Raw genomic sequence first — 12,376 nt, 5'->3', positions numbered from 1 at the left:
TTGATAACTCTTGTGCTTCAGAAAATAACTTCAGTATGAAACTAACACTTGCAAAGTTTTTCCAGCAGACACTTAAAGAAGTTTTCTGGCACAGCCAGAAATTCACCATATGGGCCAGCCCAGCTCTCCCTGAACACAGCAGGAGTTTGGTCACTGTAATCACTAAAGACAGGCTGGTATCTGAACATAAAAATTTCTTTGGATAATTTATGGAAATTTTAGATGTGAAACAATCTGTTTCTTTTTACAGCACCCAACTGCACAGCAAGTTTACATGAAGGAGAAACAGCACGCAGAACAAGGAGGCCAATGAAGAGTGCTGAAGCAAGGCTGAAGAACCGTCTCGGTGGCACAGGCTGCAATCACTTTCACAGAAGTCACAAGGGGTTACACTTTGCATTACTTCTGAATTGTAGCTTCTCACCGATCTTCTCCCTGTTCAGAAAGGTTAGTTAACATTAGTTAATGACCTTTGAATTGAGAACTGACCAACAAATCAGCTTCACAAAGAAAGCATTTTGAAAGGATGCACTGAACTCTGATGAAGACCTTGTCATACACTGTAAAATAATGCCCAGAGTTGGTGTTTAAACCTAGGCATTAATATTTGTTCTTCTCCCAAAACATTAAAATGCTCCAAATAGATTCAGGCAAACGCTTGATGAAAGGCACACTTCTACAGACCCAGTCTCAACGGTCACACCAAATCCATTCACAAAGTTCAGTCAAACATTTTATGAGGAATTTTGCCCCTGACTACACAGCAACCTCCATGACAAAGGAATTCATGTGCTTTACCTGAAGGTTACTGGCTATAACATTTAAGAGCTAGGTCTCCCATAACTGACACTTTCTGTTTCATTATGATGTTTGGGACCTTCAGCTTCCTGAATCTGGGACTGCCCACCTCACCTAGCTCCTTGTCCTGTATTTTGCTCTTCTATTCCCTGAAGGGTTGCTACAGAGCCAAACACACTAGAAGCTTGGAGAATAGCATTCATTTCAAAAACATCACTGCATGGTAATTGCTCACAGAACAGACTTATTGAAATTTTCATTCCCATAGTGTATTTTTTGGTTTGAAGGTTTTCACTCCACCCAAGGGCACCGTCCTTTCTTTTTTTTAATATTGGTATTTTTTAACTTAAATTATATTCGATTTCCATTCAAGCCTTAAGATATTTAAATAATAAAAGATGTATCTTTATAGGCCAAATTGCTTACATGACACTCTAGTACAAAGCCCAGTAAGAGTAACTGTGTATGTTAACCCTGGCAGATACGCTTGCTGGCACTGCTGTATTGCCAGGCCTTCTACCTATGCCAGTTGTAGTATCTGCCACACAGACATAACATTTTTGATAAATACCAGAGCATGAAGACTCCTCAGACATCTCCTAGCTCTGAATATGACACAAATCTGACTGTCATTATCACATAAAATACACTGCATTTTGGGTCACCAACTATGAGAGTAATGGAGAAGAACAGACTAAACTAGAAGCACGTTCCTATATTAGATAGGAAGGAGTTCACTCAGGAGAACTCAAAATCGTGGCACATGCATATAGGTTGACCAACAGTATGTCTGTACTACATAGTAATAGAAATGGTGTCTTGTGAAATAAACATTTGAAGCAATCTTTTTCTTAAAGTCAAATCTTTCTATTGCAGCACTGATTATGTCACACAGATTTTAGTCCTTAAGGATGTTAATTCATATTTTTACATTAATACTGATTTATTTAGGCTTTACTGATACTAAATGTGTTTAAAGAAAATATAAAATATTATATATGTGCATTTGTATATGACTTTTTAATACACATACTCATTAGCCTACCTAACAGCATTCTTACAAAAGACTAGGTTGTGAGCCCTTCCAATAGGAACTGAGGCATGTGAAAATTCATTTTGGCCATAGAATCTAAGTGTTATATGTTTCTCTCAAAAATTGTTCTAATTTGTTAAGCCATCACGCCTTAAAACATGCTCTGGGTTAATGGACAATGTAGTTACATCCACTAATTTCCTATTTTACTTTAAAATTCTGTTAGTGAAAAAAAAAAATATCAGCCTACACAGAATAAATGTGATCTTCATCTAGCTAAAGCACTATACATCATAGCATACTTCTCTCATGCTAAACCAAACCAGCATGAAAAAAAAATTGCTTATACAACTTTTTTATGCCTTATCTCAAGCCAAGCCCAAATCCTTAATAATGTTTCAGCTGGCTGGTGTAATGTAAACCTCTCTAATATCTTCTCATCTTCTCCAGCAGCTTGTAATCTTTCTTCGCTTTTCCTTTTGCCCAAGAGCTTTGTACATTGCTGCTTCCTTCCTCTAGAACACACTCTACACCTCCTGAACCCCCCCAAAACACCCTAAAAAAAACCCAAACAAACAAACAAAACAAACAAACAAACAAACACACACACAAAATAAAAACAAACAAAAACAAAACAAAACAAAAAAAAATACAAAAAAAACCCCACCTTGAAACTGTTTTTCCCATGTACATCTTTTTTACATAACTATGGAAATCAAAACACTGGCATTTTCTCCAGTGAAGGACTCAGTTTAAACAAGAAACAGATGGAAAAGCTACTTGAAAGATAATCATTAACTTGCTAAGTGAACCACAGTTAAGTTCCTGCTTCATTTTGGTAGTTTTGAGAACTCAACGGGCCAGACTGAAGCCAATTTATACCAGCTGACAATTAAGTTATGACAATTCACACCAGCTGAGAAACCAAACCATTAGGACAGTGACCATATATATGGAAATACACTACTCTTTGTTGGAAAATTTGGCATGCCAATGTCCAAAAAGGCTGTAGTTCAATGAAAAAAGTAAATTTCAGTTCAATGCAGTTCTTCACTAAAATTTGTCCTATTTCCATGAAGAAAAACTTTATTTGAGACTTCTGAATCAGTAAGACCCATTTACAATGACTGACACTTACTAGGTTCATAGTAATCCACTACAGTCACTGAAGCATCTTGGATATTTGCCACTTTGAAGTCTCTCACAGCTGGAATATCCACACAAACCTGTGTTTCATTTAGCTAGAAAAACAGAAGAGAAACATCCTGAGAAGCCTGGTGATGGTGGTTTCATGAAAGAGGTAAGGACTTCTAGCTCACTGGTAGTCCACTTCTTTTCTAACAACTTGGAGTCAGGATGCATACAAAGATGCTTACCTCATTTGCAGTCTTTTGGGCCAAATTACAGACTTCTTAAAATGTCTGCCTTCTTATATATGATGTTTAAGAGTATTAGCAAATCCCCTCACAAACATAACTGAGTTGTACCTAACTAGTCAGTCTCACTAAAAAACAGTGGAACTGGTAATTCAATGTGAATACCCAACATTGATTTCCCCAAAGAATACAATCATAATATCTTTCCAAATTTAAACCAAACAACGTCACAGTCAAGATTAACATTACTATAAACACTTTTATTTGATATTTTCAAACTTACAGAGTCTAAGTATAAGCTGACTTTTCCATTGTCCGTTTCCATCTTCTTAACTGTACTGTCTAATGGAATGACATCTTGTGACACAGAGAAACCACTGAGTAAGCCAACCTCCATGAGGACCATACCACTACTGGGAGCTGTGCGAGAACCCAAGTACCTTTTCAAAACACAGAGACAAAGGAACTTTTAGTAGAAATACTCCACTGTGCAAAGAAACTGTCTGACCTATTAAATCCCAGCTATGGAAGCAACAATCACAGAATTGTAGAGGCTGTAAGGGGCCACTGGGGATCATCTAGTCCAGCCCCTCTGCTAAAGCAGGTTCACCTACAGCAGGTCTCTCCAGGGAAGGAGACTCCAGAAGCTCTCTGTGCAGCCTGTTCTAATGCTACATCACCTTGAGAGCACAGTTTTCCCTTAGGTTCAGATTGAACTTCATGTGTTCCAGTTTGTGTCTGTTGGCCCTTGTCCAATCACTGGGCATCACTGAAAAGACACTGGCCCCATCCTCTTAGCACCTGCTCTTTAGATATTTATAAACATTGGTCTCTCAGTCTTCTCCAGGCTAAAAAGGCCCAGGTTTCTCAGTCTTTCCTTGTAAAACAGAAATTTAAATTAAGAAATGCTTAAGAAACAAATGGAACAAAACGCTGACAAGAAAATTCCTAATGATAAAGGAGTAAGAATTGATTTTTCTATATTCTGCTGGATAATTTCAACCACAAATACAAAAGCAGGTTTAGCACTGAGAAAACTACTGTACATTATTCATATGAGAGATTTTAGTGACACCACTAGGAGCTTTCCATTGGCATCTATACACGCAGGTTTACATCACAAGTATGCAGGAAATGTTACAATTAATCACGTTTCAAAAGAAGTAATTAAGAAACCACTGTAGGAGTTCCTGAACTGGTATTTCCCCTTATGGATGCACTGTTTTGCTTTTATTAATTTTTGGAGGGTGAGATAAAGCTATACACCAAAAAAGTCTCCCAAACCTCTTTGTATTTCCTTCATAGAGATTGATGGTTCCATTAAAAAAATCATCATCAGATTATTTCTCGAAGTTCTAGTTTTAGTATGCATAGCCATATTATTCATCCAGTTTTGGAAAAAATAAGACTTTTCTATTTTCAACGTAGAATGGCTTGGGTTGGAAAAGATCATCTTGTTCCAACTCTCCTGCCATGGACAGGGACACTTGTTGGATCAGGTTGCTCAAAGCCTCATCCAATCTAGCCTTGAACACTTCCAGGAAGAGCACATCCTATCCATAACCTCTGGACAACCTGTTCCAGTGTTTCATGACCACCACAGTGAAGAACTTCTTCCTTATTTTTAATCTAAATCTAACCTCTTCCAGTTTAAAGCCATTACCCCTACCTGATAAAAAGTCCCTCCCCAGCTTTCCTGTAGGCCTCCTTTAAGTACTGGAAGGTCGCTATAACATCTTCCCAAAACCTCCTCTTCTTCAGGCCAAACAACCCCAAGGCTTTCAGCCTTTCTTTATAGGAGAGGTGTTCTTTCTAGTCATTTTTGTGGCCTTCCTATGGACCCACTCCAACAGGTAGATGTCCTTCTTGTGCTGAGGACTCCAAAGCTGGACACAGTACTCTGAGTGGTGGTCACATGAGAGCGGAGTAGATGGGCAGAATCACCTCCCTCACCCTGCTGGTCATGCTTCTTTTGATGCAGCCCAAGATGCAATTTGCTTTCTGGGCCGCTAGTGCACATTGTCAGGTCATGTTGCACTGTTCCTCAACCAGCACCCCCAAGTCTTTCCCCTCGGGACTGCTCTCAATCCACTCATTGCCCAGCCTGTATTTGTGCTTGAGATTGCCATGACCCATGTGCAGGATCTTGCACTTGGCCTTGTTGAACTTCATGAGGTTGGCATGGGCCCAACCTCAAGCCTGTCAAGGTCCCTCTGGATGGCATCCCTTCCCTCCAGCCTGTCCACCACATCATACAGCTTGGTGTCATCCACAGACTTGCTGAGGGTGCACTCAATCCCGCTGTCCATGTCACTGACAAGTCAAACAGCACCTGTTCCAATACTGATCACCAAGGAACATCACTCATCATTGGTCTCCACTTGGACACCAAGCTGCTGACTATAACTTAATATAAATATTAAGTGCAGCTATCCAGACAATTCCTTATCCACCAAGTGGTCCATCCATCAACTCCATGCCTCTCCAATTTAGAGACCAGGATGTTATGTGGGACAGTGTCGAATTCTTTGCACTAGTCCAGGTGTATGACATCAGTTGCTCTTCCCTTACCCACCAAACTCCATCATAGAAGGCCAACACATTTGTCAGGAACAATTTGCCCTGACTGAAGCCACATTGGCTGTCACCATCTCTTTACCTTCCATGAGCCCTAGCATAGTTTCCAGAAGGATCCACTCCATGATCTTGCTGGGCACAGATGTGAGACAGACTGGTCTGTAGTTCCCTGGGTCTTCCTTTTTCTCTTTCTTGAAATGGGTGTTGTTTCCCCTTTTCCAAATAGTGGAAACTTCACCAGACTGTCAAAACTTGTCAAATATGATGGGTAGTGGCTTAGCATCTTCTAATGTGAGAGTCAGATCCTGGACTAAAAATCTTTGCTCTAGTGACCAAGCCTTACATATTAAGGTGCACAACGGAACAAAATAGATTTCTAGTATTCTGTGCTACAAATGATACCTAAATTACCCGCAAAAGATTGTAATGCTTTAAAGCAGGTGACAGAAGAGTTCTCCCCTCCTTGGCATAGAGAGTAAATGATTATTTTTATACTAGATGTGTCTCCAGTCCTCATTTTGAAGGCTGGACAGTAGTTGAAAGCAACTGAATGAAGCTATTTCTTTGTAGAGCTGGATGGTTTAAAGAAAGGGAAGACTTATTTTCAAAGCAATGCCGTTAAGCCTGGCAGTATGGCTGATTGAATGCAGATATGACTTTGAAAGAAATATAGCACAACTGCTGACTTCAGTTGGCTCATGAGATTAGAAACAAATGAAACCATCTGCTAAATGATGTGCTGTGCCAAAGTAGCTGCTATTGAAAACAAATAAGTGAATTGGAACTGGATGTAATTACTTCTGCACAATTACCAGTAAGAGGGGAGGAAAATACCCAAGCTGTCTAGTCAGCCTGAGGTGCCAGCAAACTGCCAACAGGTAACCAAATCAGCTTGGTATTGTCAAGAAGATACACCTCTAGCAGCTACAAGGATCCCGCTCTGTTAACAAAGACAGGCAGCCTTGGGGGTGGCATTGTCTCTTCAACTCCATGGTCTCTCTCTCCAAAAAAAAAAAAAAAAAAGAAAGAAGACTTGAAACTTGTACCTGACAAGAAATGAGAATGTTTTGAGTTGAATTTTATGTTTCAGCTCTTCAACAGTATGAGATCTGTGTGAGACCCTCTCATAGATGATGCAAAGAGGAGAAACCACCACCGAGACAGTGTAGGCAGAAAACAAAGAAAAGAGTGAGTAGAACCACCAGCAAGCAGTTTCCTATGCCTGGAAATGGTATGCATGCAACAAGACTGAGCACAGAAGAAAGTAGGATATCTTCCTCCCAGTCAGTGAGTTAGCTCTTCTAAACAAGAATCAGCTCAATTTAAATAAGACATCATCTGCTCCAGTGTCATAAAAGATTACCCAGTTGAGATGATCACAGCCAGTCACCATCTAGCTGTTGAAAGAAAGAGGAATCTTCTGCAGATTAGAGAAAGAAAAGAAACTGCAAAGCTGCAGCCTCCATTACCTGACTATGCACACCCACATCTGGCTAAATTGGTTGAGATTTCAGCAGTCTTTCTGTATTTGCCCACTTTGGTTTCTCTATCATGTAGACACATCACGTTGTGAAGGCCATAAGCAGACCAACTTTAAACTAATTAAGGAATTTAATATAGATAATGCCTATATTATACACAACATACAGGCACAAAAAGAAGAGGACAACTAGTCTATCAAGCCAAGTAACCAAAGATGACATCCCAGCCTAAAGAACAGAAACACAGACTTACTAGCATTCATACCAGTCTACTTTCCGTCATAAGAGTTGATGGATCTTAATGCTGTAAATATTCTCCTAGAGCAGTTTTATAATGTCACTAGATTTTCCCCTATCCTTTGAACACTTTGCAATTAAAACATCATCACCCTAGAGCCTTCCCAGAGAGATGGAGCCCTGCCTGTCTGTCTTTCTGAGCCAAAGGTCTTAGCTAGAAAATCAGAATGCTCAGCCAAGATCCCAAACCCATCATGTAAGCCCTTTACATGTCAGGAGTTTGTGCTAGACTTTAGAAAGCTGTTGACACTTCATAGAAAACTTTAAAAGAGAACAAGTCCATTCTATTTCAAGAGCTCTCTTGTATTCTAGTGTCCCTGCCCACCATCTGTATCAGTGAACTGGTTACCATAAACACAGAAAAACAGGGCTCTGGCTTTGTGCCTGCTGGATATTTCCCAAATTAAATCAATCCTCTCTGTACTGAAATCATATTCACTGAAGCTCATTATTTGTATGATGGTGTCACCTAGAGGCTCCATCTCCAGTCACAGCTCCCTTGTGGGAGGCAGAATATAAAAGTAGTTCTAGGTATATGGTGTTTAAAGTTGAAATAAACCACAAAAAGAGGATGTGGAGGAAAGCATTGCAAGAGTAATCGCAGTGGATCAGGTGGTACTTTGCAAATCCTGCATTTACAAGGAACCCATTATAACATCACAAGAAGAATACAGTATTTCTAAAAGTATTCATAAAGAGATGAAATCCTAAAATACAGAGAATGTAGTCATCTCAACATCCTTGTAGATCAGAGATAAAAACAAATATATAGAGAGATATATCTCTCCTACCAGGTTTTCTGTGAAATATGCAGTGCTCTTTGAGTACAATAAGAAGCCCATAATGAAGAACTGCCAGAGAAAAAACACCTTCATATATTACTTTCAAATACAGGTATAAACATTTTCACAGCAAGTGAAAATAAGGCAGCAAAGCTGCCAAAAAAACAAATTAGTTGAATAACTGGCTGACCTAGGAATATGCAATATGACTGTTCAGTGTCACCTCTTCTCATCTGATCCAAATTCTATCCACTTAACATCCAGTGGCTGTTCTGTGGTCTCTGAGATGATGCTTCATCAGTCTCAGCTCAGCTCTTAGTAGGTGTTTACTGAATAAGAAACATCATCCCAGAGACACACACATCCCCTCCCTTACTCAGCAGAAAGAACAGAATTACCCTATCTGGAAAACTCATCACCTCTTTCAATTCTAGAATGATGCTCATATTATATTATACTACCAAATTCATAACTGTAAGACATATTGGTAAATGAAAAACCACAAAGATACTTGCACAAGACAAAATCCCAGTTGAATGTATCATAATGTAAACATGGATTTTGACTGTTGCCAAAATGGTTGAGAGTAAAGTTTATTAATAGAGATGACCAAAGAATGATTACTTCTATTTCATGGTGTTTTCAGCACTTCAGACCTTCCTTTTCTCTTTACAAAAAAACAGAAAAAAAGAAAAAAGTATCTACTTCAGATCAAAAGCAAAGCATTCTGTTTACGAAAGGTAAGAGTAATGGGCAGTTGTCACAATCTGCTTCTAGAATTTAGAACATGGAAGACATTGGTCCAATTTTAAAGTCCATCCACAGTTCTCCGTATAGCTACAAAGTACTTGCACCAAAGAAACCTTTGAGTTTTTTCTTGTAGTTTACACAAATTCTTCCATATACCTCCAACATTTAAGGTACCACCATCTTTATGCATAGCAGTAAAAAAATATTACTTGGCTACAACAATTTTGCACCAAAAAAAGATTATTTATTACCTTATGAATTGCTTCTTAGTTTAACTACTGCCATTTTAACAAGTTAATTCTTTTAGTGTCTTTACTTGTAGGTTTATATCCCATACATTAGTAAATCTATACAAACAAAATGATAATTTAGCTCACTTTAAATCATTTAAAAGCTGTATAGACAAAAGGTATGTGAGAAGATTCATTTGAATTACCTACCTTGTGCACACATTCAAGGTCAAATGGTTTTTATCATCTTTGTCATCCTTTACATCAACATTCAAGTCAAATGCTTCTTGTTTTCGGACAGATCTGAGCCTCTGATCAGCGTGTTTTGTGTTGTAAATAACGTTGAGCTGTGGATTGCAAGTTAAGACATTAGAGGACATATGTAAAGAAAATCTGTGTGGCTAAAGCACTAATTTTCTAGCAATATAACACCAGAGGAGTGCTCATGTGAGACAGGATATGTGTTTGACAGTTGCACACATGAGATTCACAGGAATGATCTGAAAGAAATATCCTTTCTGAGCACTTTCTGATCACTTTCATGCACTCAAAACAGATGAGGAATAGCCTGCTACTCCAAGCTCAGAACAATACAGTTTTCTTGCACTTAAATAGTTTCATCATCTGGTTTATCTGTGCAAAGACAAAGCTACAGTCTCCAGTCTGCCGCGGGCCAGAGCCCTCGCCCTTTCTGCTCAACAAGTGCCAAGCTCTGCTACGTGAGCCAAGTAAGGAAGTATGACAGGATGTCTAGTGCAGGACAGCAACATGAATATAAAACAAGCTCATCTGTTAGGCACAGTTTGAAGAGTTTCCAATTCTTCTAGTGTACACTTGTATAGGATGCTTGGAACAGTGGTAGAAGAGTGGTAAAACCAGAAGACCTTAAAAGACATCTGAATAATTACGAGATAGCCTGATTATCTCAATATTCTATAAAATTACCAATGCCTATGGGGAAGCAAAAATGCTGGAGCTGGAATTGAGCAAACAATGAGCACTCTCATGTTATCAGCCATGACAGAAAATTATGCAGTAAAAAACCAGAGTGTACTGCCTGAAGATTTGAACTTAATGAGGTAAAGAAACAGCTGAATCACTACCTGCAGTGTTTCTTTCAAACTGCCTTAGAACCAGACTGGAGAACATCAAATGTGACAGTATTTTTTAAAACAGTACTGGGGATCTAGAAAACTCTGGATAGCCAGTAAACCTGGAATATGTAACAGAAAACATGGTGGAAACTAAATAAACAGTTGCTATAAACCCACCAGCTACCTGGATCAAATGAAAAAAAATGGACAGTGGAGCTCTATCTAGTAGAAGCTACCTAGATGTTACGTTGGCATGTAGCTGGCTGGGAAGATTACTAGCCAAAGGTACCAGAGCAGTAGAAGTTGCCAAGAGATAAACAGCTGCCAAAAGACAGGAACAGAGTGGAAATGAAGGTTCATACATGAACAGAATAGAGTCCTAAAGAAATCTGCTGGGTGACCACCACTAAACATAACCATACATGATGCAGAAAATATAATGTGACAAAATTTGTTGATTATAATAGTTTATTTGAGGTAGCAAAGACCTTCACTGATCATCCCTTCTACTGGCCATTAAAGGATACAAGGTAATGAATGGTTTCAGTTATCCCAGCATGCCTGCTCGAGTATACTCATGTACTTATAACCAGACACCAAAAATTAAATTTAACTTCAAGAAAATATTCTAAGGTCTTCAGACTGATAAACATCCAATGCAATGCTGATGATAACTGCAGCATCCCTTTGCTGTGGCACAAACAGGACACCACCTCTGACAAGAGAACAAGAAAATGAGCTACTGACTCAACATTTAGTGTGATAAATCAGAAATCTCAACTTCCAAACCTTTACAATGACAATTCAAATACAAAAAACTGAGAAAATATTTACTATCAAAGAACAGTTGACAATAGTTGGCAAAATAGTGATTTTCCCCAACATGCAAGTTCACATGCAGTTTTTGTATACAAATTACAAAAAAGCACGTGGCAGAGCTGGGGTGGTGTCATCTTTGATTTTGCTAGAAAAATTAATCAGTAAGTGGCTCAACTTCCCTTGTAAGACCCCAGAATGCACTTTGCTTGGCTAAGGAAAAGGGAAAGAAGAGCACTTCTGGAAAAATCACAGTCCCTTTACAACAGTCCCTGGCAAAGAATGGAAAAATCACAGTCCAAATTTTAAAGGTAGGACAGGGAGTTGTCCAAATTTTAAAGGTAGGACAGGGGGTTGTCCAAATTATAGGTTATCCAGTCTGTGCGAACAGAAAAGTCTTATTTCTGATTTTTGTTTTTGCTGCTATGTCTCTCACTACTTTATATGAAAGTTATACTCCTTTCAACCTACACATAATTCCCTTTGCCCTGCCCTGCATGTAGCATGCTGTGTGGGTAGAGAGCCAATTCTGTACAGGCACTCAGGACAACCGTGGTGCAACAGTGAAGATTTATCCTGTACAACTGCTCCACAGGAGAAGGCAATACCAAGGATGAAGCCAATCTAGAAAGCTTGCCAGTTAAAGGCATGCAGAAAGTTTGGGAAAGACAAGCTGGCAGTACCTCAATGATCTGTCATCACAGAAACAAAGCTGTTTTAAGTTTTGCCAGAAAAAACTAATGAATGGGAACTTACTGCCAGTGCAGGATGTCTGAAACCACATACTGAACGGGTCAATCAGCTAGTATTTTCATGGAATAAGTTACTGCTGTTACGGTATGACTTTCCTTTCCCGACTTCTCATGACAATGAAGGAAAAATCTTTTTCACAACACAGAGTATAATTAAAGTCTCCTTCTTTATACACTCTTAATTTGGGGACTGCATTTCTTCTTAACACTTTTAAGAAGCAGCTGCCAAATCTGAAGGCAGAACTGGTCCAATCTTGTCACACTGCAACCAGTTCTAGTGATAGGCCTAAGAAGAGAAAACCAAAAGCTGATCTTCTGCATGAGAGATGCTTGTAATGGTATCCGACTCAATCAGCTGCACTACATTCAAAAACCATTACTCACCTATAA

The 12,376-nt window shown here is 39.0% G+C and overlaps 1 protein-coding gene across 1 annotated transcript in view; it reads right to left on the bottom strand.

Annotated features, from left to right (window-relative positions):
• Positions 1 to 244: 244 nt before the first annotated feature.
• The window catches only part of CD109 (CD109 molecule), a gene marked incomplete at its 5' end in the record, with an annotated part of 48,408 nt that continues 36,276 nt past the window's right edge, over positions 245 to 12,376 (bottom strand). Inside the window, 4 exons of the mRNA XM_008945900.1 lie at positions 245 to 435; positions 2,970 to 3,072; positions 3,491 to 3,647; positions 9,535 to 9,671. Coding sequence (XP_008944148.1) covers positions 245 to 435; positions 2,970 to 3,072; positions 3,491 to 3,647; positions 9,535 to 9,671 — 588 coding nt within the window. The remainder of the gene's footprint in view (positions 436 to 2,969; positions 3,073 to 3,490; positions 3,648 to 9,534; positions 9,672 to 12,376) is intronic.

The sequence above is a fragment of the Merops nubicus genome, unplaced genomic scaffold (assembly GCF_000691845.1).
Source record: "Merops nubicus isolate BGI_N331 unplaced genomic scaffold, ASM69184v1 scaffold4378, whole genome shotgun sequence".
Taxonomy (NCBI): Eukaryota; Metazoa; Chordata; class Aves; order Coraciiformes; family Meropidae; genus Merops; species Merops nubicus.
Note: the sequence above shows the minus strand (reverse complement) of the source record. Positions and strands in the feature narration are given on the sequence as shown.